The 27455-nt window shown below is 57.9% G+C and overlaps 8 protein-coding genes across 8 annotated transcripts; 6 read left to right on the top strand and 2 right to left on the bottom strand.

Moving 5' to 3' along the window:
* Positions 1-226: 226 nt before the first annotated feature.
* On the top strand, positions 227-2026 carry MUP1 (methionine permease; the record flags this gene model as incomplete). The annotated part of the gene is made up of 5 exons (XM_066773046.1): positions 227-381; positions 442-580; positions 631-723; positions 775-1576; positions 1635-2026. The coding sequence occupies 5 exons, from the start codon at positions 227-229 to the stop codon at positions 2024-2026; spliced, it is 1581 nt and encodes a 526-aa protein (XP_066635613.1).
* Positions 2027-3048: 1022 nt separating this feature from the next.
* Positions 3049-3514, top strand: dpm2 (Dolichol phosphate-mannose biosynthesis regulatory protein; the record flags this gene model as incomplete). Its single annotated transcript, XM_066773045.1, has 2 exons — positions 3049-3207; positions 3332-3514. The coding sequence occupies 2 exons, from the start codon at positions 3049-3051 to the stop codon at positions 3512-3514; spliced, it is 342 nt and encodes a 113-aa protein (XP_066635612.1).
* Positions 3515-4569: 1055 nt separating this feature from the next.
* Positions 4570-6202, bottom strand: SLS55_001550 (uncharacterized protein; the record flags this gene model as incomplete). Its single annotated transcript, XM_066773044.1, has 3 exons — positions 4570-5961; positions 6020-6081; positions 6142-6202. 3 exons carry the CDS (start codon positions 6200-6202, stop codon positions 4570-4572), a joined length of 1515 nt encoding a protein of 504 aa, XP_066635611.1.
* Positions 6203-8037: 1835 nt separating this feature from the next.
* On the top strand, positions 8038-9169 carry CDH1 (substrate-specific activator of APC-dependent proteolysis; the record flags this gene model as incomplete). Its single annotated transcript, XM_066773043.1, has 2 exons — positions 8038-8274; positions 8327-9169. The coding sequence occupies 2 exons, from the start codon at positions 8038-8040 to the stop codon at positions 9167-9169; spliced, it is 1080 nt and encodes a 359-aa protein (XP_066635610.1).
* A 1212-nt stretch (positions 9170-10381) lies between these two features.
* Positions 10382-11426, top strand: PHO85 (negative regulator of the PHO system; the record flags this gene model as incomplete). Its single annotated transcript, XM_066773042.1, has 2 exons — positions 10382-10447; positions 10500-11426. 2 exons carry the CDS (start codon positions 10382-10384, stop codon positions 11424-11426), a joined length of 993 nt encoding a protein of 330 aa, XP_066635609.1.
* Positions 11427-13089: 1663 nt separating this feature from the next.
* Positions 13090-15738, top strand: SLS55_001547 (uncharacterized protein; the record flags this gene model as incomplete). The annotated part of the gene is made up of 1 exon (XM_066773041.1): positions 13090-15738. One exon carries the CDS (start codon positions 13090-13092, stop codon positions 15736-15738), a length of 2649 nt encoding a protein of 882 aa, XP_066635608.1.
* Positions 15739-19291: 3553 nt separating this feature from the next.
* SLS55_001546 (uncharacterized protein) lies at positions 19292-21308 on the top strand (the record flags this gene model as incomplete). The annotated part of the gene is made up of 5 exons (XM_066773040.1): positions 19292-19468; positions 19521-20138; positions 20192-20374; positions 20453-20923; positions 21021-21308. The coding sequence occupies 5 exons, from the start codon at positions 19292-19294 to the stop codon at positions 21306-21308; spliced, it is 1737 nt and encodes a 578-aa protein (XP_066635607.1).
* A 2097-nt stretch (positions 21309-23405) lies between these two features.
* On the bottom strand, positions 23406-25551 carry SLS55_001545 (uncharacterized protein; the record flags this gene model as incomplete). Its single annotated transcript, XM_066773039.1, has 4 exons — positions 23406-24219; positions 24279-25062; positions 25115-25372; positions 25428-25551. The coding sequence occupies 4 exons, from the start codon at positions 25549-25551 to the stop codon at positions 23406-23408; spliced, it is 1980 nt and encodes a 659-aa protein (XP_066635606.1).
* Between the last annotated feature and the right edge of the window lie 1904 nt (positions 25552-27455).

Below are 27455 nucleotides of genomic sequence, written 5' to 3'. Positions count from 1 at the left end.
TTCTAGAGGCGAATTGCACAATCTCGCCCGCGGAAAATTCTGCATGCTGCCGCTCAGTATGTATCTAGAGCACCGGCTCAGTGCTCGAACCGCCCGAGTCTTGTTGTTCCAACAGCTACTGTCCCACACCCGCCCTACCTGCCGGCAAGCTACTGCCGCCCCGGCTCTTATTTTGGTCTAGTCCCACCGAGGGATCCTTGAACACCGCCGTTACCTTGTCGTCGCCATGTTCTCGTTCCAGGGCAAGGGAGACGTCTCGCCCGTCGAGGCATCCTCGGCTCCTGCCTACGCTGAGTCTGACAAGGACAGCGAGCATGGCGGAGAGACCTATCAGACCAGTGATTCCAGAAGGACCATTGGTCTCACCAGCGCCGTCTTCCTGTAAGCCGCCAGCCCGTCCATCCTGGTTGTTCCCAGCAGTCCCTCTGATCGTCCCTGCAGCATCTTTAACCGCATGATCGGCACTGGTATTTTCTCCACTCCTTCCAGCATCGTGGCTCTGAGTGGAAGTGTGGGTCTTGCCCTGTTCATTTGGGTCGCCGGTATGCTTATTGCCGCCGCGGGCATGGCCGTGTACCTTGTAAGTATAGCACGCTGGTGGCCTAGTCCGAGCTACAACTGACTGTGTAGGAATTCGGAACTGGCCTCCCCCGCAACGGTGGTGAGAAGAATTACCTCGAGTATGTGTACACGAAGCCGAAGTTCCTCGTCACTGGATTCTACGTAAGTCGTCCGAGTATTGTTTGAATACAAACCACTGACCTCTATGTGCAGACCGGCTACGTTATTCTTCTTGGCTGGGCGGGCTCCAACTCCGTCGCCTTCGGCGAGTACATCCTAAATGCCGCCAACGTCGAAGTCAACCGCTGGAACCAGCGTGGTATCGGTCTTGCCTGCATCACCACTGCCTTCCTGATCCACGGTCTGGCTCTGAAGTGGGGCCTGCGTCTGCAGAACCTGCTGGGCGTGATTAAGCTCATCATTATCCTGATCATCATCGTTGCCGGTTTCGCGGCTCTTGGTGGCCACCTCAAGATCGACAAGCCCGACAACTTCTCGAACGCCTTTGAGGGTACGACCGGCTCTTCATACGGTGTCGTGACGGCACTCTACAACGTCATCTGGTCGTACATCGGCTACAGCAACGCCAACTACGCCATGTCCGAGATGAAGAACCCCGTCCGCACTCTCAAGCGCGCCGCGCCCATCGCCATCATCACCGTCGGCATTCTGTACATGCTCGTCAACATCGCCTACTTCGCCGCCGTCCCCCGCGAGGAGATTGCCAGCAGCGGCCGCATCCTTGCCGCCTCTTTCTTCCGCAACGTCTTCGGTCCCAGGGCTGAGCGCGCGCTTTCCGTTTTCGTTGCGCTGTCTGCCTTCGGCAACGTCATGTCCGTCATCTTCTCGCAGGGCCGTATCGTCCAGGAGCTGGGTCGCGAGGGCATCCTCCCTTTCTCGGGCTTTTTCGCGAGCAACAAGCCGTTCAACGCGCCCCTGGCTGGCCTGTTCGAGCACTGGCTTGTCTCCGTCATCATCATGCTTGCCCCTCCCCCCGGAGACGCCTACAACTTCAGTAAGTCGTGAAACATCCCCCGTCTTGCTGTGTATGCAGCCGCCTAACATTTCCGCAGTCCTCAACGTCATCTCCTACCCGCTGGCCATTGTCAACGTCTTCGTCTCCGGCGGTCTCGTGCACCTCTACCTCAACCGCGAAAAGTACCACTGGCACCCGCCGATCAAGGCCACCCTGCCCGTCACCGTCTTCTTCCTGCTCTCCAACATCTACCTCGTCGTCGCCCCGTATATCCCGCCGGAGACGCCCGACCAGAACGTGTACAACGACCTGCCGTACTGGCTGCACTGCGTCGTCGGCACCGCCATCGTCCTGGCCGGCGGCGTGTACTGGCTCTTCTGGGCCCAGCTGCTGCCCAAGCTGGGTGGCTACAAGCTGCGCAAGGAGGTCTTCGTCGACGACGACGGCTGGTCGCGGAGCATCTTCGTCAAGGTCAAGGACGAGCAGTAAGAAGGGCGGGTCGGTTGGTGTTTCAAAAAGTGTCTTTTTAACATGATGGGCTTTTTCGTCTGGTGTTTGGTGCGGCGTTGCGATGATACCCGCGGAACAGTAATAACGATTCAACATCTCGGGCTTGTTTATTCAAACAAGCACAACATTAGTAATGCCAAGTAATATTTCAACTGCTGACTTCGTGGGCTTGCCGTGTAAACGATTGGTAATTGACATGTCCTCATGGGGTGCCTGAGACGTGGGAATGGAGGGGTTCTGCATGTAAACGTGAAAGTAAAGCTCTCCACCACAAGCACGAAGCAGGTAGGACAGCCTGTAAAACACGTTTGGGAAAAGGTTCGTTCTTGGGACCGAACGTGACCGGCGAGAAATTGTGAAAGTCCGCGTAGGTTTGGTAGGTCCCGGTCCTCCATATCTCATCAGGTGAAACATACCACCCCATTCAAACTGCCGCGCAACCGGTCTAGCAGAGACACCAGGTACGAGCGTTGTATAACTCGCCCCTTACCAGCTCGTGTCCACTTCGTCACTGGTGGTATTCTCTCGCATGTAGATCGACGTCTAGTCGGTAGAGTACTGGCCAAGGTTGGTCCATGTCGCGTAGGCCGATCCCCAATCGGCCGAATGAACAAAACAGTAATAGAATTTCACAGGCTGATGAGGCTGGAGGAAATGTTGAGAAGGGGACAGAGAAGAGTCTGCACGAGAAGTTTCGCGACTTAGGTAGGCGGAAGTCACCGGAGCCACGGCGAAACAGAGGCGCCGATGGGATGGTCCAAGCTCCCGGCCCAAGCAACAAGCCGCATCGGCGCAGGCCAGGGCGGGCGGCGGGAGCGTAGCCCGCTCGCTCATCAGCCCTCCGTGTCCTCTCTCCCCCAGAAACGTTGCTGTTTCCGCCCACGACCTCACCACGCACCCCGGTCGCCAATCACCATCCGCTCTTTCCTCGCTCTCCTTCCCACCCTCTGCCGCTCCTTTTAGTCCGCCCTCGTAATCGCAACCCCCGACTCCGCTTCACAATGGCAAGTTCTGTCTGTGGAAGCCCTGTCCCCGAGCTTCAAGGTAAAGACGCGAATGCTGATGTGATGCGCCCGCAGCTCGATCGCCTCGTCGGACTCGTCATGCTCATCGTAGCAACCACCGTCTTCACTTACTACACCGTCTGGACCCTGTTGATGGTATAGCGCACCCCTCGCCATCCCTCTCCCAAACCGGAATCATCCACTCCAAACCTCGCCTCGACCTTCGCGAAACATGCCAAATAGAGTCCGAACCTGGAATTGACATTATTGCCTGCAACAGCCCTTCGTCGACGAGGACCACCCCCTGCAGTCCCTCTTCCCGCCGCGCGTCTGGGCCATCCGCATCCCCGTCATCCTTGTCCTGCTCGGCAGCACTGTCGTCGGCAGCTTCCTGGCCAGCGTTATGATCCGCAGCAACAGGAAGAAGGCTCTGAAGGCAGCGCAGGCGAAGAAGGCAACATGATTAAGGACATACCTTGTACCAATGGCGTGCGGGGGCCGGCCGCCCCTACCAAAACACGCTACCGACCCTCCTCCCCCTCTCCCGAATGATTTGCGGAACCGGCGGTGGGAAATAATGAGCGGCGTCTCTTCTGGAATTGGTCGGAGGAGACCGAACGGATTCGAGCGGTGAACGCTTTGGTGGAAGTGAGGGGGGACCTGGCTTGCTTTACGGCGTAAGCTGGCGTGGATCTTACAGCGGGTTAATCGATCAATCAGCAAGAGAAATAGCAATGCGATAAAGCGAATGCTCCTGGCGCATGTGATAGGTGTCTGCACTATCAAGGGCAATATCGTCGGACCGAATGTTGTCATTCATCTCCCTGGAGCATCATCACTGCGAGCGCTATGGATACGCGGTCAGCCTTCGCCCTTGCATGAAGGCTACCCGAAAGCTTCAGTCCATGTGGCTTTTCGGGGTCACTTTCCCGCCGCCACTGCGGTGGTACACGGACTAACGAGAAAAGCTTCGCACCCCCGCTAGGTGCTGCAAGGCAGTGCCATAGTGCCGTCGGGATCGCCACATTCGGGGACCCCGTATTTCGCAAGCTCGGCGTTTCCTTGCAGCGGATACTTTTGGCGATTCGACATTGATCCGCGTCGCTGTGCGCGATCGCGGAATAACTTTGTTGTTGGGAAAACGCGTAAGTTGAGCGAAGTTTACGCGTACATAGACTTCGTACCTGAAATGGCAAGAAGGAACGCGAGTCCCCTGTGGCCCAAAGTTGATTTAGCGGGATTAAATCGTGGAGCTGAGCTAACAATGCACGTGAAAGGCAATAACATGCGGTAGGAAGATCGATTTCTATACGTTTTTGATGACCTCATAGTCGATGTGGTAATATCCATATGCAGCTGGACACCTTGATGTCCAAGGAGGTGCTTGCCAATTTTCCACTTCCTTTCACGAGCAGGCCTACTTTACTGCATTGCAACAGTTTCAAATCTACATTCATTGCGTTTCTTTTCTCATTTGCTCATACTGTACTCATGACACATAAATGCCAGATTCGACATCTAATCGATCAAGATCTTCTTCTCCAACTCGCCAAAGTGAACGAAGAAACTCTCGAAGAGGTTGATCGCATGCTCAACATCGTGAGCACCCCCGGTCTCTCGGATACTGTGCATGCTCAACTGCGGGTTGCCCAAATCCAAGGTCCTGGCGCCCATCTTCGCCGCCAGCATCGGGCCAATGGTGCTGCCACAGCTGCTGTCGTTTCTGACAACGAACAGCTGCAGAGGAACACCCTCGGCCGATGCCGTGTTGACGTTGGTGGATGCCTTCTTCGCCCGGCGCGCCGACTCTTGCAAGAGAACAATGCCAGGTGAGTTCGTGGCATACCGAGCGTTGGCGTTGATCTTGATGACTGTGCCCTTGTTCATCTCGGGACGATGGCTAGACTCGTACTTGCCAGGGTAGTTGGGGTGGACGGAATGGGCCATGTCGGCAGAGATGAGGAAAGAGGTAGCAAGGGTCTGCTCGAACGCCGTGGCAGCGTCGATATCGAGCTTGTCATAGGACTTCTCGCTATTGGATTCGGACGGCGCAAGCACGGAGAGTCGACGGATCACTGCAGGCAGGAGGTTGGAGTCGGCACCCTGAGCGGTCTGGCTACCGATCTCCTCGTGGTCGAAGAGGGCGATAAGACGGATAGTGGTGTCGTTGTCGAGAGCAGAGGGTGAAGAAAGTGAGTGGATGAGACCCTCAACACTGCAGAAGGACATCATTAGGTTGTCAAGACGGGCAGAGAAGATGAGTTCGTTGTTCAAGCCGCCGATGACTGACTTCTGAGTATCGTACAGAACGACCTCAAAGTCCTGGATGTCGGCAGGCTTGACACCAGCCTGTTCAGCAATGATCTCCACGATGTACGGGTGATGTCTCTCCGAGACCGTCTGCAGAGGCTCATACTGGCCGGTCTCGTCGGTTTTATCCGTGGTTTCTCCCTCACTCTTGCCCTGGCGGTTGAGCTCTGCGGCAACAAGGCCAGCAATGGGGAACAGCTGAGTCTCCTTGTTGAAAACAAAGTCCTGCTGTCGGTCGAGATGGATGGCAAGAGTGGGCACGCGCAGGATCGGGCGGTCCACCTTGATGAGCTTTTGCTCGAAGCTGCCATCGCTGGTCTTGACCATTACGCGACCAGCGATACTCAGATCGCGGTCGAACCAGGTGTGCCATAGACCACCGCCATATGTCTCAACACCCACCTGCAAGAAGCCGTCGCTCTGCTTCTTAGATACAGGCTTAATACGAAGGCACGGGGAGTCGGTGTGGGCACCGATCATGCCAATAGGGTTGCCGGTCTTCCATTGCTTGCCGACAGCAAAGGCGACGAGGGACGAAGCGTTGCGAGTGAGGTAGTACTTGCCGCCGGGCTTAAGCGTTGAGGTCCATGAGTCCCGTTCCTGCAGATGCGAGTCAATCCCGCGTGCCAGCGTGCATAAGGAATGGCATGTGTCAGACCTTGATCTGGGTAAAGCCGGCCTTTTCCAGCCGCTCTCTTGCAGACTTGACGGCGTGGAAGGCTGGAGTCGCATATTAGTGCTGGGGTCTTCGTTCCTAGCAGCGTGGCAGGGATCCCTCACGGGTGGGCGAGGCATTCACAAAGGACAAGAAGTCCTCGGCATGCTGCAGGGTGGGAGCCATGGTTGCGACGGAGCGTGCGGTGCGGGCAAAGGTGACGATCGCAGTGGGGGAGCGTTGCGGGGAAGCTCTCAGCAAGAGGGCCGCGGCGAGCATACAGGCGCGGAGCGGGTGAGGTTCGATAAGCTGGGCGGCGGGCACGAGATGCAGGGGAACGTGACGTTGGATGACGAATGCGGTCAAGGGCGGCGCGGTGCGCAGCGCCGGGCGGGAGCTGGTGCGAAGCAGCGTGGGCTGTGGGTCGGTGGCCAATGAAGTCGCGTTTCACCCACGCGACCGAGAGCACAACAAAGGCGCAGAGGCGCGTCTTGGACGTGTCGACAACAACAGAGCCGGGCTTCGGAGCGACCAGAGCGCCTCTGCCCGCAGCGCCCTTCCCAGCGCCCTGCATCGTGCTGTTCACCGTCCTTACCTCCTCGCCGCCCTCTGCTCCCCCAGAACTTGTTTCGTGCGTTGTTGCGTTTGCTGTGTTCTTGTTGCTGTGGTGAGGTAGCGCGCTTCAGGCTGTCCAGTAGTGCGCGGCTCCACGGCGCGGGCGAAGATCAGCTTCCGTCAGGGCAACCCAGCCGGGCCCGCATCGACAACGAGCAACACTCCACGACGCTCCTCCGCCGCCGCGACTCATCACCACCCACCACGCCCCGCCCCGAACCCGCCCCGCCGTGCAATGCGCAGCAATCGCAATCGCTGAACGTCGACCCTGGCCCCCCGCGCCCGTCCCCGACGCCGCCGCCGCCGCTCCCGTTCGCCGCCTGCCCGCTCACCCACCAATCCCACCACAAGGGGTGGCTGGTTGTCGCATTCACTCCCCCAAACGCCCACCACGGCCGCATTCTCCCCGACCTCGCGACATTCTTGCGCTTCCGCGACCGCACCGCTGCTTAATTCGCCGCTTGTATCTCCGTGCCCAGGCGCTCAGGCTCCCCCGACTCGATCTGGCGGTCGACCATGAGGCACGCAGCGGCCAACCTTGGCCTCACCGAAGGCGCTGGCGCTGCAAATGATGACGTCCATACGCCAACTTTAATATCGCCGCCGGAGTCCAAAACACCCCCGACGGCGCGCAATAAGCGCAACATCACCGCTCCCGGCGCAATTGGAAATGGCAAGAGCACGGAAGCTATAGATGCCTCTGCATTGAGCAAGGCGTTGGAATCGTTCCAGCAGGTGGGCAGACAGCGTGATCCTACGCCTGGTCTGAGCCCTAGCAGAAAAAGACAGAGGGTCTATGGCGATAGGTCAGTAGGTGAAGTGAGGCTGCGGGACCTTATCCCAGGCCACCACGCGGCACACGCATCAAGGCGGGACCTGGGGCTTTTTGCTGACCTGGGATTATAGATTTATTCCCAACCGGTCTGGACAGGACTTCCCTGCAAGTTTCAGCTTGTTGCACGAAGATGGCTCTCCCGCAACTCCGTCAAAGTCCGCAAAAAGGACACCCCACAACGAACTCCATTTCCAGAAGAGTACGTGGAAACTTCAACTGGCAGAAGTGTTTTCCTAATTTTGCTGCAGCCGAAGAAGCCAACCGCACATACTCGTCCCTTCTCCGTTCTGAGATGTTCGATAATACAATTCCTCAAAGCATCTCACTCAATGAAGGCACCACCTATCATGATCCCTCACGGTCAAAAACACCACCGGGACGTTCGTCGCTGCCTACCACCAGTCTCACACCGTCTACACCACATAAGAATCTCTTCTCCTACATGTCTCCACGACATGCAAGTGCCTCAGGTCATCCCACCCCGCACAAGACCCCGCACCGTCATGGACCGAACCTAAACGCTCGGTCTGAGCTTTATAGCCTTTCGCCAGTGAAGCGAAGCAGTCAAGTCATGCTCCTCAGCCCCAGGAAGACACCCAGGGCCGTCAGCAAGGTGCCATACAAGGTGCTTGATGCGCCGGATCTTGCCGACGATTTCTACCTTAATCTTGTGGACTGGGGCAGCCTAAACATTCTCGGTGTGGGTCTTGGCCAGTGCGTTTATATGTGGAACTCAAGTTCTGGCCGGGTAACCAAACTCTGCGAGCTCCCGGACGACACAGTCACCAGTGTCAATTGGATTCAAAGAGTATGCTTTCCATTTATCGTCTTTTCCTGAGCGTGAATGCTAACAAGACAAGGGTTCACATGTCGCCATTGGCACAAACAAGGGCTTTGTCCAGATCTGGGACGCGCAAACGCAGCGTCGTCTCCGAACCATGACCGGTCACACGGCCCGGGTTGGCGCTCTTGCGTGGAACGAGCATATCCTCACTTCAGGTTCGCGTGACCGTTTGATTTACCACAGAGATGTGCGCCAGCCCGATCAGTGGCTCCGGAAGCTTGTCGGTCACAAGCAAGAAGTTTGCGGTCTCAAGTGGAATTCGGAGGATGGCCAGCTTGCATCCGGTGGCAATGACAATAAGCTCATGGTATGGGAGAAGCTCAACGCAGAACCAACCTTCAAATGGAGCGAGCACGTAGCTGCCGTCAAAGCCATCTCCTGGAGTCCGCATCAGCGTGGTCTCCTTGCATCCGGTGGAGGCACCGCAGACCGTACGATCAAGTTCTGGAACACTCAAATATCACCTCACGGGGCGTCATCGGCTGCTATTGCTGCCTCCGCCTACCAACACTCGAACCCCGCCTCTCCCACCAATACAACTACCCCAGCGAATCTGATCAGCAGTCTGGACACAGGATCCCAGGTCTGCAACCTTGCGTGGTCCCGGAACAGCAACGAGATTGTCTCAACCCACGGTTATAGCCAGAACCAAATCATCGTCTGGAAATATCCGTCGATGCAGCAAGTTGTTAGCCTCACTGGCCATACCTACCGTGTCTTGTACCTTGCCATGAGCCCCGATGGCCAAGTCATTGTCACTGGAGCAGGTGACGAAACGCTCAGGTTCTGGAATGCTTTCAAGAAGAAGGAGCGAGCTGGAGGTCTTGGCATTGTTGAGGATTGGGGTGTCATCAGATGAAGGAGCGATGATGAATCACCACTGACCTTTGCTTTCGTCTCGCCAAAGTTGTAACAGACATTGGACGACTCCACTCCAGGCACCGCGATTTGGACTCACCAGGAGCGGCATTTGCATGCCGTTATTTTGCCGCCTTTCCCCAGTCGAGTGGCTTACACGTGGCCATTTGGGAACTCTGGTTCTCAATTTGCTTGCAAAATTTCTCATTGGGATCCTTGGCTTCAGAGGACTAAATGGCAGGGGACTCGAGCGCATCAGTGCGATGCACAGTGCCCTGCCCGGTGGAATTGATAACGGGCTTCCTGCGCTCGTTCCCGACGCTTCACCAGAATACAGCATCTGTGGCCCTACCACGAAGCGACTCTGTACGGTGCCGTTTGCTACATGGTTTCCGCCTTCGATCTTGAGGAGACCAGCACATGCCATGTGCAGATATCGGCGGCTGTGGTGGGTCGACAGCTTCATCTCCTGATCGGAGATTGATGCGTAGCTCTAGCGTTCTGCTTTGTACGCGAAGGTAGGACGAGCTGATTGGAAGGAATTGATTTCGAAGTAGAAGATGATAGCAAGGAGCATGAGGAGTTCTACGGCGGCAAATACGATTTTCTGATGAGGGGAATGAAGTCTGAACATGGCATGTATATAGAAGAACTTGTGATGAATCAGGAGACAGGAATGGATGGGTAACGCTGAAGATTCGAGTGAGTCAAGCAGTGGCGACTGCATGCAAGTGGGACGCGACCGTGAGAAGCGCCGACAAACGAGGCAGCCACGGGCGCGCTGGGCGCTGGTTCATTTTGAGCGGCTGAGCAACGAACGATTGGCCGGCCGGCGCTGGGCAGCCGCGCTGTTCTCCCCACCACGCACCCACTCATACCGTCCCTTCACGATCCCTGAGTCTAGCAACGATCTGCGCCCGTTTCCTTCGCCTTCCCGCCGGCCAAAGCTCTTGTATAAGAGCTACCACGACCGCCCACCACGGCGCACCACACATCCCGCGCTGCTGCCTCCCGCTCATCAACCACGCCTCCCTCGCCGCTGGCCGTCGCCGAACAGCTTACCACCGCAGGCGCAATCCTTTTCAACTCCAAGTACACCCGACGCCCGCCGCCGCCCCGCCTCCCGCCCACCAACGTTGGCACCCTCGCTGTCGGCCGCACCGACTCCACCATCAGCGTCCGCAACCTCGGCGACGGACAAAGCCTGCCCACCATGGACAAAAGACACCCCAGCTCGTTTCAGCAGCTAGAGAAGCTGGGCGAGGGTACCTATGCCACGGTAAGACGCCCCACGTCCATACGCCCCGGCGCCGCTGCTAATCGCCACGCAGGTTTTCAAAGGCCGCAACCGCCAGACGGGCGAGTTCGTCGCGCTGAAAGAGATCCACCTCGACTCTGAAGAAGGCACTCCCTCAACCGCCATCCGCGAAATCTCGCTCATGAAGGAGCTCAAGCACGAAAACATCGTGTCGCTGCACGACGTGATCCACACCGAGAACAAGCTCATGCTTGTGTTCGAGTACATGGACAAGGACCTGAAGAAGTACATGGATTCGCGTGGCGACAGAGGCCAGCTTGATCCCGTGACGATCAAGTCGTTCATGTACCAGCTGCTGCGCGGCATCGCCTTCTGCCACGACAACCGCGTCCTGCACCGCGATCTCAAGCCCCAGAACTTACTCATCAACAACAAGGGCCAGTTGAAGCTTGCCGATTTTGGTCTTGCCCGCGCCTTCGGAATCCCCGTCAACACCTTCTCCAACGAGGTCGTCACCCTGTGGTACCGTGCGCCTGATGTTCTGCTCGGCAGCCGCACCTACAACACCAGCATCGATATCTGGTCTGCAGGCTGCATCATGGCCGAGATGTACACTGGCCGCCCGCTCTTCCCCGGCACCACCAACGAGGATCAGCTGCAGCGCATCTTCCGCCTGATGGGCACTCCTTCCGAGCGCTCGTGGCCCGGCATCAGCCAGTTCCCCGAGTACAAGCCCAACTTCCATGTCTATGCGACCCAGGATCTGCGCCTCATTCTGCCCCAGATTGATTCGCTTGGCCTCAGCCTTCTGAGCAGCATGCTGCAACTGCGCCCGGAGATGCGCATCAGCGCGACGCAGGCGCTGCAGCACCCATGGTTCAACGACATTGCACAGGCACGCCAGCAACAGCAGCTGAATGCTCAGCAGATTGCGGCACAGCAGCAGGCGCAGCAGGCGCAGATGGGTGGTGGTTATTCGATGGCGCAAGGTGCTTACTAGACTTGAGTTTTCTATTGCTTGAGATAATGAGCACCACGGCCCGTCATTTGGATAATCATCTTTTCACCCCACTGCCCGCCCCTGCCATGTCCGCATCTGCTAATTAACGAGCCGGACAGGTTCGGCGAGTCTCCCCAACTTTGAACAGTTACAGCCGCCTCTGGTATTCGGCCAGATGCGGCAGAGTGCCTCGATGCCTTTCGAATTTCGGCCAAGCAGCTTTGGTCAGCATGACTTCTCGCAAACGTCTACCATTGACCCTGCGCTGCTGGATCATCCACGTTCAACCTCGGGCTCCCTTTTCCCTGCCGCCATGGACACTTCCCACATGGCGACTCCGAGAGCACCCCGGACGCACCTCGACGCGATCACCAAGACGGATGGCTCTAATTCACTTCATGGCCACCTTGCACGATCGGATTCTGCACTGCTGCAAACCCCTCTTCAGGGGATGGATCCTTCTGACCCAGCCTATCCATTTTCGGTACCGCCGAAGCCAAAGAAATAGTTCCGGAGTCAAGATTCCCATATCATGATCACCGGGCGCATATATGTAGAGGCGGCGCGTATGTGGTGCTTTGACTTGCACGGCGGCCGAGCTCTTGCAATCGGTACAGAAGGGCGGGTTTGCGTTGTGGTCTCTCTCCACTGCTTTATTTTCCTTAGTCCTCATTTGTAGCATTCAGTTGATGCATTGTCACGTGGGAGCGACGGCGCAGGGACCAGACTGGTTATGAGATCAGTTTTCTGCAGGCTTGGGAACGGCATACACCCGCCATGGAATTATAAAGCGTATGATGACCGATAACCTTACCCTTCGGGTGCTTCTCTCCTCTGTTTACATGGAACATACAAAGACCGTTCTCCAGACTGGATCCACTTTCGATCGCAGGCTTACTCGATGAGCGCAAGAGCTCTTGAGTCGGCCAAGAGAAACTTCGCTGAACCTTCTGATGATGTGATGGATCATCACCAGGGGATCATTTTCTCCCGCATGATTTGTTGAGAAAGCACTCCTGTATACCGTGGTGCTGCACAGCATTTTGCCAAAGTGTAGATGGTAAGCAAGGATGTATATGGCTGGAGGCAATCTCCGCATGCTGCATAGCCTGCGAGATATATTCCAATATTTCAGCATTTGCAGTTGAAGCAATATGTAAGTGCGGACACAGGCTGGAAGAATGTTACCAAAATGTATGGATACAGATTCCGAGTATAAGGTATTCCTAGTGACATTTTGGAATCGACACATTATTTGTAACCCGTTGTGGATCATGCACGGTTTTGAATTGATTCATTGAGGCCACGGCGGGTGGGAGCAATTGAGCGCACCCGCACCTCCCTCACAGAGCCAATGTACCGTATTTATATAGGCACTTGAATCCAGGACGCAGACGTAAATGTAAGCATGTAAAATCCCCCTTTACGGTTGTACATTGCATATAATCACCCATATAGGAATGATTTATCGATCTCAGTCGATTTAGAAGGCTCAAATCCTCTATCATCTGCTGTGATAGGCAAGTATGCGCTGCACAGCCCCCACTCCGACCGAGGTACACGTGCGCGATTTCAGCCGCACTTGGAACCCCGTCTGATCGTCTTCCATCTCCATTCGAAACCCTTGTCAAGGGTGAACACATTCCCTTGTGCCCCACCCTCCATGTCTGACACAACTCTTTACAGTTCTCATTTCCATCCCGAGCAGTCGGAAAACTCGAACCAGTTCACCCGGGACCGCGTGCGGAAGACGCTACGAGATGCGCTCTACGTCCGACCTGCCGGCATCGATGACTATCCCTGGGAGTTCTCCAGCGCATCGTTCGACCATGACTTGAGTTCCGGGGTGCTGACGCCCTACGACGACCCCTTGCGGTTCAAACGGGCCGCAAGCGCATGCGAGAAGCTCGTGGAGCAGGTTCGAGACCCGGAAGGCCACGCGGAGCGCCTGGATCGAGAGTTTTCCCAGCTGCTGGAATTCAACGTCATCAATTTCGAAGGACGGGAGGACGGCGTTGTGGACAAGACTTGCCATCTCCTCTCCAGGCTACCTCGCGCGGTGCCGACGTACTGGGAACCGAGAGCTGCGGCCACCTGCAACGGGCTTGACGAGCGATATTTCATCGACCGGAAGGGGGGTGGTCGTGAGGTGAAGAGGTTGCGAGCCGCGCGCTATCTCGGCCGCAATGTCATTCGCATGGCGCTGAGAGCGGCTCTCTGGCCCGGCTCCAGGCCGCCGTTCATCTCCAATCCCGGCGGAGTCAGCTTCGCGAACGCATTCCATCGGTTCATAAACATGATTGCGGAACTGCTCGAGGCGTCGCTGCAGATGAAGCCGGCCGGAGCTAGTACGCCCGGCCACCTCCTTGTCGTCAGAGTGTACCTGTGGGCCGCCTGGCACCGCTGCATCTCCATCCACCACTGGCACGCGCTGCTGATCCAGCAACAGGTGCGGATAACGTCGGCGCGAGAATCGCTGCTGAGCTTGCCGCGAGGAAGCGGCATCATCGGCAAAGTACGGCAGGCTCTGGCGCAAGAAGGCATCGTCGAGGACCCGCCGCCCCTGCCGCGGTACATGTGCAGGTCGGCATTCCAGATCCTCCGCTCGCGGCAAGAGTCGGACGGCCTGGACTTCCGGCACGTCGTCTCGACGTACGGCAAGCTGTTCGGCCACCTGCCGGCGCGCTGCATCGTGCCCGACGACGACGACGGGGCATCCGCTGCGCGCCAGTGCTCCGGCGAGAACCCAGGACTCTGCCAGCGCTTCGTGGGCGGCACGACGAGAGCCGAGCAGTCCGCCCACGCGCCGCGGTTCTGCGCCGGCACGCGCTGCTACAGGGTGTTCTGGGACGAGGCCTCGTACCGAAGTGTCGTCGACGGAGCCCGAGCGGTGCGCGTCGACGGCCCGGCCAACGACGGGCAGCAGCACGGCGTCGAGAACGACGACGGCCTCCTGACGTACTGCGCCGCGTCTACCGACACCATGGCCGTGTCGCACGTCTGGAGCCACGGGCAAGGCGGGCGGCCGGACCGGGGGTCCACCGGCTTCAACGTCTGCCTGCACCGGCGATACTCGGCCATCGCCCGCCGCCACGGCTGCCGCTCGTACTGGATGGACACGGCGTGCATCCCGGACGACCCGGTCCTGCGGCGGGAGGCCATCGCGCAGATCAACCGCGTCTTCGGCGCGAGCCGGCTGACGCTGGTGTGCGACCGGGACCTCATGGACGTCGACGTGCGCCGCCTGACGGTCCCGCTCGGGGAAGCCATCGTCGCCGCGCTGCTCTTCTGCGACTGGAACGTGCGGGCGTGGACGCTGCTCGAGGGCGTCATGGGGGTGAGGAATCTGCACCTGCTGTGCAAGGACGACCGCGTGCTGCGCTTCGCCGACGTCGTCGAGGTCGTCCACGCCGAGGGGAGGGTCGACCTGGTCAACACGCTCCTGTCGTCGCACCATCTGCTGCCCCGGAGCGACGCGGCCAAACCCGTCCGCGTGCACGAGAGGGGCCATGCCTACCGGAGGAACGTGTACGGGTTCGGCGTGGGCGAGGCGGCGAGCCTGCTGGCGCACCGCCACGCCACGAGGGAACGCGACGAGACCATCATCTGGAGCATCCTGTCGGAGCGGCGCGGCGTGTGCTACTCGCCCGCGCAGTTTTGGGGCCAGACGAGCGGCGTGAGGACCGGCATGCTGATGTCGCACGTCCCCCGCATCGAGGCTGCGAAGGGGTTGAGCTGGGCGCCGCGTCGCCCGGGCCTGCCTCTCCAGAGGTCTGGCCGAAGAGCGCAGTGCCCGCCTTATCCGGGAGAAGGCAGCGCGCTTGGCATCATCTCGGACGAGGGTCTGACTGCGGACTGGATGCTCTTCGACTTCGACCGGGCGGGAGACGTTTGGAGCTGCTCTCGGAAATTCTCAGTCTTCTTGTGGCAGCTGCTGACGTTCGTGTGGTCCGGGACGGTGGGGAACCTCGTCGCCGGGTATTTCCCACTCGTCAATGCTATAATCCTCGCCGACTTCATGAGGAAGGCGTCTTATTGGCCCCGTGTGGCTCTCATACCTACCGAAACCAAACAATTGTGCGCTCGGCATGTTGCAAGCCTGAAGGTCGGGGCGCCGCATGTCGCCTTCATACGTCCCGCACGAGATACCATCGAACCGCTTCCGTATCCGTATGCAGGAGATTCAAACAGGGTCCTCCTGGCTCTAATCACCTCTGAAGACGAGGGGCGTTGGACGTGGCGGGAAGTGGTGGATTGGGATATGGCGGTGGCGCTTCCTCCTTTCAGAGCCGGGAGACTGCTCATCGAGTAAAAACCACCATTTGTCAGATCTCATCCGAGGCCAGACCAGATATGGCGAGCAAGAGGGCCAAGATGCAGCAGCAATCGTAGCTTAAAAAGCGGACATATGCGTGCCCCGTACATCGCGTTTTCCTAAATCTCCGTCCTGCGCACCTGCAAGATACATTAGCCTCTTCCCGAAGGAAGAATAATACGCAAGAGTCGGATACTGGCACGAGCATCATACTGCTGCTGCGTGCTGCGTGCTGCACTCTGCACTCTGCATGCACCGGCTCTCCTCCCTGCGTATCCATCTGCCTGGTTCCAAACTACCGGAGAGCCGAGCTCGCACAATTCGAAAGTCCCTAATCTAAACCACGACGAGGTACGTATATTCGCACGCGGGAGTAAATCACCAGAAACTTCGTATCTGACGATCGCCTCACTCTCCACTGCTAGCAGTGCGGAAAAGAAACGAAAGTAAGAGAACCAGCCGTATTCAGTATATCCAAGACCGAGCGATGTCAATTTCCAGATTTCTCTCTCTCTTCGTCTCCTGGGGCTTGCTGTAAAGAGGAGGAGAAGGAAGCTGACAGCTGGGGGACGCATCGGCTCATGGCCTTGCACCAACGGATTATCGCACCATTGGGGCAGGCTGTTAGAACTTTCTTCAGATGATGAAATAGCCATTCTCTCCCTCGGCAGCATATATGTCGGGAAGGCGAAGGAGTTGGGCTTGACTATGAGGCTGATTCATTCAGTGCTGCGACTGAGCGGGAAAAGGCACACCATCAGGGGAGGCGAAGGTGAGAAGGGAACCCTTATCGTCGGGTGCGCTTTGATGACAGCCTTAGTGGGGATTCCGGGCGTTGTGCGCATGCATAGAGGGATAAACGGGAAGAAGAGTTTGGGATATGGAGGAACGAGTGGCATAGGCCGGCAGCCATCGGGTGCATGTCACTAGGGCTGACGGGGAGAGTTGCCCGCGCAACACATGGCGGAAGCAGCAGCTAGAAGACGGTGCAGGAAGCGGAAGAGGTGCGGCTATGAGCAGAACGACCAAGGTGCACCGTCGGAGTGATATCACTACTGCCGCTGGAGTAAGTCGAACAAGCCTTTGCCCGGCCACCAGCGTTGAATGGTAATCGCGCCAGAGAGATTCAATACTGGCTGGTGCTGTGGGATAGCGAGCATACGAGCATATTAGACGTGGGCGGTGGCTATGCTGACCATGCACTTTCCGGGTGAACTCGTGTTCTGTTATCGCGTGGAATGCTTAGGGGTAGTTCCCGGGCGTTGAGAACGGGAGTCGGGATGCGGCGAAAACTGTCGGAGGAAAAGATTAACAGTGCAAGTGAATAGGCGGTGCTATTGGTAAGTTGAGTGTTACCGCGAATCCGATGCCTAGTAGATGTCACGGACCATGTTGACGATTATATTGCCAAATCTTTTCCACAATTGGAGAGAATTGGAGATATAAGCGTGGAGAGGTGGGTTCAACATGTTCAAGATAGAAAATGCGTTTCCAGACGTTCATGATAGACAGACGGATGCGCAGCATTGAATCGAGAGAGCAACCCGGAATACGAAATGCCGAGATCAGACTCCGGCAAAGAGTGCAATGACGCAGCTGTGACAGTGAAGACCTCAAAGTTCAAGGCCAGACGGGATAAAGCTGTAACCTGGGGTGCGCCTGAATCGGGCCTGACAAAGAAGCCATTAGGCGCGAGTCGTGCAGTTAATATGGGAGGCCGGGTCGAAATTCAAATAGGCGCGGCGGTCTTTAATGTATAGGTGCAGATCCTCGAGGTTAGGAGAGAGCCAATGGTCGGTCCAGATGTGGGGAACAAAAGCCCCGGCTCGTAGTATATTAGATGTCACTCTTCTGAAAAAACCTGGATGATGGCGGTGGCCGTTGGTGGCTCTGGAACGCCCCAGCCGGCATAGCCGGTTTGAAACATCCTGATGGCTTGCATGGAGCTACCTGGCCAGTCTTAGCCCAACGCATGTCGCACCCGCAACGGTACTGGTGTGGCGGCGATCTCAGCTTGGTACCTCGAGGGCTGCGGTTTTCCCTGCGGTTTTGGGCAGCTGAAGACTGGGCCCGAAGCTACCATTCCAGCGATGGATGAAAGAGGTGTCTCATATCGGCTTGGTCCTCCCACACTCGAGGCTTCCTTGTTGCGCTCGCCACCGGCCTTCGAGGCTGTTGGCTTTCCAATGAGTGGCTGAAACTCGATGCACCAAGCCGCATACGGCACGGACCCAGAAGCGCTCCTCTCATATTTTGCCATGGCCCTGACCCCCACGCGACAGCGGCAGATGGGGTGCAGGAGCCGGGCGATTTGGGCTGACAGGCGCAGTCAGCAGCACGACGTCGGGAGGGCGCGGGGGATCAACACCAGAGATCGTGGAGCGGCAGCGGGTTGCCCGCAGGCGCGGGCCGTCGGATTCGAGGGGGCGGGAGTGTCGGTGTGATTTCAGCGCGGATTGCGCATTGGGGAACGCTGCTGTGCAACGGATGAGGTCTGTCGGCCACTGACTCACCGCGCCGTTGGGCACAGGGCGCTAAATTTGGGCGGCGCCTCCCCTTCGAGGTGCGTCGTTGCAACTTTATTGTGACAGCGTTGCACGGCAGAGCCGGGAGAGACAGGCTCTATCGAAAGCGAACCGGCGGCTGCTGGCTGCTGACAGCTGGCTGTGCCGGGAGGTCAGCAACGGACACGTTTGGAGAGGCGTGCAGGCCGAGTCGGAGTCGACGCATTGAGCGGTCTCGTGAGACGGTAGCTGGACCGTGACGGGCCGTACTTCCAGCGGAGGGTCGGAGAGGACTGGAACAAGAAATGGATTGGGATCGAGTCGAGGGCGGGGGCCGGGTGAATTGCGAATTGCGAATTGCGAATCGCGGCTGCCTCTCTCCACCTCCGCCCTCGCCGCTTCCACCAGCGACCAGCAACCGACCCGGCGCGCCGGCTCAATGCCATCCTTCCTCTCTCGCTCCGTGCCTCACGCCTTCGTCTTGCGTGCAACCTCGAGCCAACCACATCCATTCTTTGCAGGCTGCTGTCTCGGTGGTGTGGATCGACTCTGCGCGAACGCATCGTTGTTTAGACTCGCAGCCCACGGGCCTGCATTGCGCAAGCAGCCGGCGCATTCAGAGCAGAAACGATGGCGAAACCCGGGAGCTGGGCCGGCTGATCGAAGGGCTTCCCTACACGAGCCTCCGTGTCCATCTCCGCAGGCCCGCGACCCCGGTCACTGAGGTCCAATGACAGCCACCCCGGTCCCCTTGGGCAAGATGCGCCGCATACGCCGCCAGCTTCGCTCCGCCATCAGGTCACACACGGCCATGGCATCGCGGGCAGGGTCTGCGGGAGGGCGCCTCTAGCTGCCGCTGGGCGCTCCCTGCAGCTGACGCTCAATCTGTCTCTCCGTATATCTGCCCCGGCCTGCCGCCAGACGCCCGCGCGCACTTTGTTGTCTGATCTTGATAGCCATTGCTTTCTTTTCCGAGTCCATGTCCGCTTATCACTCGAGCTCCCAAACGCTGCTGCTACCAACATAACCGTTCCTGACCCACCGCCATGGCCCATCCCCGGGATTCGGCGCAGGACTACGGCTGGGGAACTGCCGTGTCACGAGAGGCCTACTGCTGGCACGAGAGAGAAGATGAGCTGCAGACTGTCGCCGTCGCCAATGTCGCCTTTGCCTCTGCCGAAGCCCAGGCCAAAGTCTTCCCATGGACAAAGCGCATGTTCCTTGTATGATCCCAGCCTAAGGTGTGCCCCAGATCATCTTCTTACCATCCAGCAGCTCTACCTCTGCCTCCTTGTTGCAACCGTCAACAGCGTGATCAACGGCTACGATGGCACCCTCATGTCCTCCATCAACTCATACCCGCAGTATCGCGGCTACTTTGGCTTCGATCCCGTGAACGGGACACCCACCACCAGTCTAGCGTACGCCATCTATCAAATAGGCAATCTTGTGGGGAGCTTTGCCGCCGGGCCCGCCGCTGACTGGCGCGGCCGCAAGTGGGGAATGTTCATGGGAGCAGCCGTCATTGTGCTGGGAACATGTATACAGGCGACATCAACCACCCTGCCCGCCTTCATGGGCGGCCGCTTCACCCTCGGCTTTGGAGTCTCCATCTGCGCCACTTCCGGCCCCGCTTACGCCAGCGAGATGGCACACCCCGCCTACAGAGGTGTGCTGACCGGCCTCTTCAACACCTTCTGGTACGTGGGTGCCATTCCCGGCACTTTCGTCCCGTACGCGACCAGTGGCCTGGACGGCACCCGGGCCTGGCGCATCCCCACATGGCTGCAGTTGGTCTTCGCAGGAATCGTCGTTTTTGCGGCACCTTGGTTACCAGAAACCCCTCGATGGCTGATTGCCAACGACAGGCATGAGGAGGCTCTCAATGTAATGGTACGTAGTGCGTCAAATCGCTTCCATAAGCGCCGAGGCTGACTTGAACTCAGGCCAAGTACCATGGTGAGGGTAAAAGAGACTCTGCAATTGTCCAGCTTGAATACAAGGAGATGTGTGAGGATATTTCCATCACCGGTGCCGACAAGCGCTGGTGGGATTATCGCGAGCTCTTCAACAGCCGTGAAGTCCGCTACCGCACTTTCATCATCATTACTTTTGCCTTCTTCAGTCAAGTTTGTGCTCCCCTTATCTTCTTTCCCTTTCCAACCTCTCTCTCAATTGACCTGTCAACTAACTGATCCGTGTCCTAGTGGGTTGGTAACGGTCCCATCTCTTATTACTATCCCACTGTCCTTCAAGGTGCCGGCATAACCAACAACCACACGCGGCTGCTCCTGAACGGCTTCCAAACTCTCGTCTCTCTCACAGGCGCCCTGATTGGCGCCGCATTCACGGACAAATGGGGCCGGCGCAAGCAGCTCCTGACCTCGACTTTCGTCATCACCCTCATTTTCGTCGCCGTCACCGCTCTCAATGCCACCAACATCCTCACCGACCCCGATACCGGCCTCCCCGTCACCGACGCGAGCGGCACGCCCATTGCCATCTCGCAGACACGCTCCAGAGGCGTCATCGCCGTGGTCTTCATCTTCGGCTTCGTCTACTCGGCCGGCTTCACGCCGCTGCAGGCGCTGTACCCGGTCGAGTGCCTCCGATACGAAAGCAGAGCGAAAGGGATGGCCATGTACAATTTCTTCGTCAACGTAGCCAACTTCTACAACGTGAGTTTTCTTTCCTCCAACTCGTAATTTCCCCTCCCCTCCCCCTTTACATGCCATGTGCTGATGATTCGTCGACTTCGATTTTTTTCTTTTGCAGACTTTCGTCACGGGAATCGCCTTCACGCACCTCGCGTGGAAGTACTACTTCCTCTTCATCGCGTGGGACAGCCTGCAGCTCGTCGTCATCTACTTCGCCTACGTCGAGACCAAGCGCCGCACCCTCGAGGAGCTCAGCGAGATCTTCCGGTCCCCGCGCCCCGTCAAGACCAGCCTGGGGACGACGGTCGTCGTGGTCAGGGAGGGCAGGGGCGTCGAGGTCGTGGACGACGTCGACCAGGCGGGCGGGAAGGAGAACGTTAAGGAGGTCCGGTGGAGTTGGGAGTAGCTGGATTGCTTTTCGTTCGATGAGGAGGACCTGGGCGGGGGACAAAGGTAACGGTTCCGACGTTCTCTCATCGTCTTCCTTTCTCTTCTGGTGGTTGGAACGTTCCTGGCGTTTCTTGCCACCCTTGACATCTACGTTTTTTAACGATCGCTGGGTGAGATGTAAGGCGGGATGGGTGTTTATTTTTTGGATGGTGCACGGGCGTTTTTTTTTTCTTTTTCTGGCTGGCACGGAATACCCCCAAAGACCTCTGCATGGCATATCATGATTTTCATTTCTTTGTTCTATTTCGGGCTGGGACTGGGCGGGACGAAGAGGTGGGATCGAGGACCTTGGCGTCTTTGGGGCAGATTTGGGTTGGGTTTTGCGCAAAAACGTATACCATGGACGACGAGCTCACGGCTGCTGGGCATCCTTTCATGAAAGGTATCATGATGACGATGAATTTCTACTTATGACGGAGGGAATACTGAAGCGCCCCGAGGATTTGAATAGCATATGAAGGGAAAGGGGAAAAAGGTGGAAACAGGGTTAATATCTTTAGCTATGTAGTTGGCGATAAATTAGAAGCACAGATGAAGGATCACTTCACTTACCAGTTGCGCTGCGGTGAAGTACCAGGTCATGTGTATGTGCCTACGTGCCGCGCGTCAATGTTCCGCCCGTTGCCGTCTTCAGCGCGGCTCGAGCTAAGTAATCATTTACTGACCCGAACTCTAGCGAGATAGTCGTAGTGGTGGATTGCGGATTTTCAGCTCGTCGTCATTTGAACAAATGCGATGAAAGGAGGGCTTTACCATCACCCCGCCTACCTACCTAGTCGCACGAGAAGCGGGCCGGGCGTCCGGAACCGCGCGGTATTTTTGCCCCTCCCGCGCCCAATCAGTCCTCCATTTTCTAGTGCTCGATCAACGAAGGGGGGGTTGGACGGGCGGTTTGATTGCGTCATGTACGACGCCGTTGGAAAACGTGGCGTTCGTCCCTGCTTGATTTCTGATTTGCATCGGTGTACTCCGTATGCATGTAAGGATGTGCCCTGCATGCGAGCTAAATGCGTTGCGCCCGCCCCATGCGTACTGTGCAGCGGCGGCAGAGGGCGGCGGCCCCATGGTACGTTACATAACGCATCTGCGGATGCTGCTGACCCGGGAATCTGCGATGCGATTGCGAGGAGATGCATCCTGTTCTCCTCTCTTCCCACAGATGAGACCGGACGTCACTTGGGTCACATGAAGGCTCTCCGAGCCATAAGCTGCGGCTTTTGCGCTCTGCCTGAGCCCAGCCGTAGTACCGGTGCTGGATTGAGTCTTCGACTGTGGACGTGTAAGCGATTGGGAGAGTGCGTGCGACTCGAACGGGTTCGCCGGGTGGGAATTGTGTCGCGGAGATGGCTGGTGGCGGTGGGGAAGGTTGGTTTGATTCTTGGGTGCGGAAGCGAGGGCGTTTACCCAAAACAGAAGAGGGGGGCCGACGGTTAGCGGTCAGATGCTTGTTCTGCACGGCATGCGCCTGTCTGAGCATTCTTGTTCTCGCGATTCGTCGAATGTATTTGAAGCTTGTTGATCTGCGGGATTGGCAGGCACCGGGTGAAATTTGCACTAACCGTGACCCGCTCTACACTGTTCCCGGGCCTGGATGCGCTACTGCTGGCGAAAAGCTGGCTGACAAATGCATTAGCTGACGTGGGATTGCTGGTTTCTTGGACCCTCTTAGGCATCACACGTCCGCAGATGGTGTAGCGTTGCAAGCGGCGCGCTGAGACTTACTGTATTCGGCTAAGTGCTTTGCTTCTTGGAGTTAGGCCCACCGCTAGGCTGACTACTCCGCACAACAACCTGCCGTGCTCGATGAGAGCTGTGGAGGAGCTGAGGCTGACAGAGCACACGGAGAAACGGGCGAGACATCAGTGAAAATCGAATGATTATTATGATGATTTGGGGTGGATATGTCGATCGTAAGAAGACTAGTCTAAAGTGACCGCGCTCGCCTTGTAAACGGTCTGTCCGTAATCCTACACCAGACTGAACAGCTTGTATAGTGGGTGCAAAGGGATGCTCAACCGCCAGGACCAAGGAAATGTAATCTTAAGTGCTTCCATCATCTCAAACCGTTGCTATTCGCCACACCCACCCACCCGTACTCCTTGCTTTCACTCTTCCAGTATTCCTTCCCGGCCGGGAACTCGCCCTCGTCCTGCTTCTGCCTGAACAGCTGGTCGACCAGTTCCTTCCTCCTGTCCATGCCTTCGCGCACCGTCAGGCTGAACTCGAACGGCACCGGCTTTGCGATGAGGAGATGGGTGTAGTCGAGCGTGGGATCGACCTTCTTGGCAGCCTTCTTGCTCGCCTCCACCGCCGCCGCCGCTGCAGCCGCCGTCTTCTGCTCCTGCTCCCAAGTCTCATGCGCCTCAGCGTCGGCCCTCTTGATCGGCCACGCGCCAGGAGCCTTCGTTTCAGTTGGACTGGTGAGCAGCGGGTGTGTCTCGGGTGCGGCAGCGGCGGCGGCATATTCGGTCGCTGTCGCAACCTTAGATTCGTCGTCGGGCGAGGGTGTGCCGATGACGCTATCCTTGCGCTCTTGCTCAACACCAGCGCTGAGCTCCTCGTTCGAGATGCTGGCCTTCTCGTTAAGGTAAGCACTGCCGACAGGGGAGGACGGCGCGGCTTCAGGAGTGGGCGCCTTCTTCTTGATATCGAACAGCCAGGCCAACGCGCCAAGGCCGATCAGCAGGTCCTCGTCGGCGACCTGTTGCCCTTGGCACAGACGCCGCCCGTAGCCAAACTGCGTGATGTTGATGATGCTCGGGTGCTCCGTCAGCGGCTCGCGGTAAACGGGCGACGTGGGGTCCAGCCAGCGCATCGGGTTGAAAGTGTCCGGGTCCGGGAAGAGTTCCGGGTCACGGGCGATTCCCCTGTTTTACATGTTTAACGGGTTGTTTTAAAGAGCAAGACGATAGCATCAGGAACTTACCACTCGAGGGGATGCATGACACTGCCAGCGGGAATGTGGTAGCCGTTGTACTCGTCGTCCTGGATCAGGTAGTGCGGGATGCCGGTCGGGACCGGAGGTCGCCAGCGCATCACCTCGCGAATGAAGGCGCGGAGAACGGGCAGGTTGGGACGGTCCTCGGCACGCGGGAGACGGTCGCCGCAAACGCGGTCCAGCTCCTCGTGCAGGATGTGCAGGTACTGAGGATAGTGGCACATAGCAAGGCAGAAGGTTTGCATGGGAGCGGCGATAGTAAGGGCGCCGGCGATACCGTGCATGCCCACACAGAAAGCGCCCTCGAGGTCGTAGGAGAACTCCCACTTGTTCCAAGTACCGAGGAGGATCTTCATCCAGCTGGGCGCGGCGCGCTTCTCAGCGATGTCTTCCTTCACCTGGTTCTGCATGATCTCGAACCACCTGCGTTCAGTCCGCTGTCTCTTGCGCTCCCATGCCTTGGCTGGCGAGATCCAGTCGGGCAGACTCATGAGGAAGGGGAGTTTGTTGGCGAGGTGGCCGGTAGGCGAGACCGAGATTAGTAGCTCACGTGCGCGCTGTTTGAGCTCGTCACTGGCCTCGGCGTGGCCCCATGCCAGCCTGCAGGTAACGCGGGAGATGAAGGACTCGAGCGCATGGTTGTAGTTGTGTGGCTCTTCGACAAGTTCCTTCAGCAGACGGATAGACTCCAGCTCGGGGTAGTGGTAGAAAGTGTTTAGCTTCGCTTCGCGCATTATATATGTCGCGACCTTACGCTGACGCGACCAGTGGGCTATGGGCCGTCAGCCTTGGTGTATGAATGGAGTGGAGTTTCTTTGACTCACGGTTCTTGCTCATCAACGGCAGGTACTCGGCGCTGGTGCGGTTGTCGTGAAGGAGCGCAGGAATGTGAGGGCGGTCGGAGTAGATGGCGGCCTTCTTGGACAGAAGATCGCGTGCTATCTGGTCGGTTGAAATCCAGACATGGTTGCTGCCAGCCAGGTTGACCTGGTAGAGCGGGCCGTACTCCTTGGACCAGTCGTAGAACTTAATGTAGCTGTTCTTCTCCGGAACGTCGGGCACGGAGCCAAGGACGGGATAGCCTGCAGATCTTGTCAATGTGGAAAGCTTGAGTTTGCTTGAGCGGGCCGGACCGACCTTTAGGCCCAGGGAGAGGCTTGAGACCCTTGGGGATCTTGGGTTTTGCCGGGAAAAAGACAGTCTTGATCAATGCAGCCACAGCGACAATGCCAAGAGCAGCAAGCAGCACGAGAAGAGCCATGGTGAGAGAAAGGGTGAGAGATAGGCGTTGCGCCCAGAGGATGGTACAAAGTTAAAACCAGGCAGGGCAGGGGGAGGTGCTGTAACTAGGCGACACAAGAGAGATGGAAGCGTAATGGATTATATGGACGGGCGGGAAGAGTTGGGGGACGGCGTGTGACGCACGTGGAGCGACGCAGCGGATTGTATAAATACGGCAACCGCCTGGGTGGCGCGGACAGGCGGCAAGGCCCAAGAGCTTGGGAGGATGCGGCCGCGCTCACTCGGGGCCATGGCATGGCTGTCTCGTCAAAGTCTCACCTGTTCGGGGAAGCGCCGCGGTGAACAGGGCATACAGAGCGAACAAGGCCCTCGCATCACTTCAGCTTAGAGCAGGCACTCCGCCCCACGTCCCGAAGTCCGGGCTTGCTGGCAGGCGCAGAGCATCTGCGCTGAGTGAGAGGATCTGCAGGTGCGGCAGGGGTGCGCGCGCACGACGACGATCTGATGGCCGGACGAAGCAGATGTTTCACAGTCAGCGCTTGGAGCCGTTGCGTGTCACGGCGGGCTGCACGACAAGTGCCGGCATGCTACTCTAACGGGGCCAGGACCGCTGCGTAGTACGTAGGAGGGTGCGCCATGTGGACGGTGGCGGACGCAGCGCTGGTGGTGATGGCGAGCGGTACTTCTCGCGCTGCCAATTCTTGGCTCGTAGTCGGCGCCGCAGCCGTGGGAAAATCTGGATGGCGGACGGGAAGGGTTGCTGGCTCTCAGGCCCTGCGGTCGACTGCCTGCCTGCTAGCGCTCTGCTAGCGAGCGGCGCTAGTCCACAGGCGGACTAGTCCGTTGCGGAGAGCCGACAGCCCAACTCCGGATCGCGCGCCTTCTGACAACTTCACCCATCCATCGCTTGCCTTGTCAACCAATCTTCGGCCGACGCCTCCCGAGTCCCTCGTCTGCCTGGAGCACTTTGCTACGCCTATTCATAGCCACACAATCTCTGGCGTCATCTCCCGGCCACTGGAGTCAGCGGTCTCGACATCTTCAGCCGCCCGTTCCCCTGGCTATGTGCCTCATATCGCTCGCCCTTTCGTGCTATAGAGCGCGCTCAGCGCCTGCTGACGGAGCAGCTCTCCGTTTCTTCCAATTGACTTGCATACGTGCCTGCTGATCGCCTCCATTATCCGAGATGAGAACAGCACTCAATCGCCCGGAGTTCCTGCACCCGCAGCGCCCGACAATCGACTTCGGCCGAGCTCGTGGGCTCGGTGGTGGCTTTCCTGCTGCCAATGTCTGCCATACTACTCTTCGAGCTCGGCGGAGTTAATGCGCGGAATCTAACCCAGTTCAGACTTCGCTACCGGACGGGAGCGTACATCTGCCCGTCCGCCACTCGACCATCTTCCAGCCCCCCGCAGGGCTTGGACTTCCTCCTCAATTGGAAACTACTGCCCGCCCTACCGCTTGACCTTATGTACCGACCCAGCCATGCGTCACGCCGGCCTACGCCACGGCTTCATATGCTCTGCTCGGCTAACCCGGCCCACCCGTGAGGCTGAAGAGTTGACCAGCACTGTCATCAAAAGATCTGAGAGCTCACACCCCTTGGTCAATTTACGCCAATCTGAAGTTTCGCTGGTTTCTGTGCCAAGTCATGCACGTATCAAGGTCAAGGCCGCCGCATCCTACGGATCCCCTCAGTTGGACTTAGCAGCTCCCGCTTGCCTAGATCTGGAGGACCCAGCCAATTATTTACCTCCCACTGACCCCTTGATTTCTCAGAATTTTCCAGTCCAGACTCACCGACAGCTGTACCATCGCCACATCCAAAGGGGCAACCGATGAGGAGCTCCCACTCATATCTTTGAATCTGGAACAGGGCTCACGATGTCCCCCTTGCATCCGACACACTCAGGATAGGCTGGC

This window comes from Diplodia seriata, assembly GCF_021436955.1.
Source record: "Diplodia seriata strain FDS-637 chromosome Unknown scaffold_2, whole genome shotgun sequence".
Lineage (NCBI taxonomy): Eukaryota > Fungi > Ascomycota > Dothideomycetes > Botryosphaeriales > Botryosphaeriaceae > Diplodia > Diplodia seriata.
This window is presented reverse-complemented; position numbering and strand designations above follow the sequence as displayed.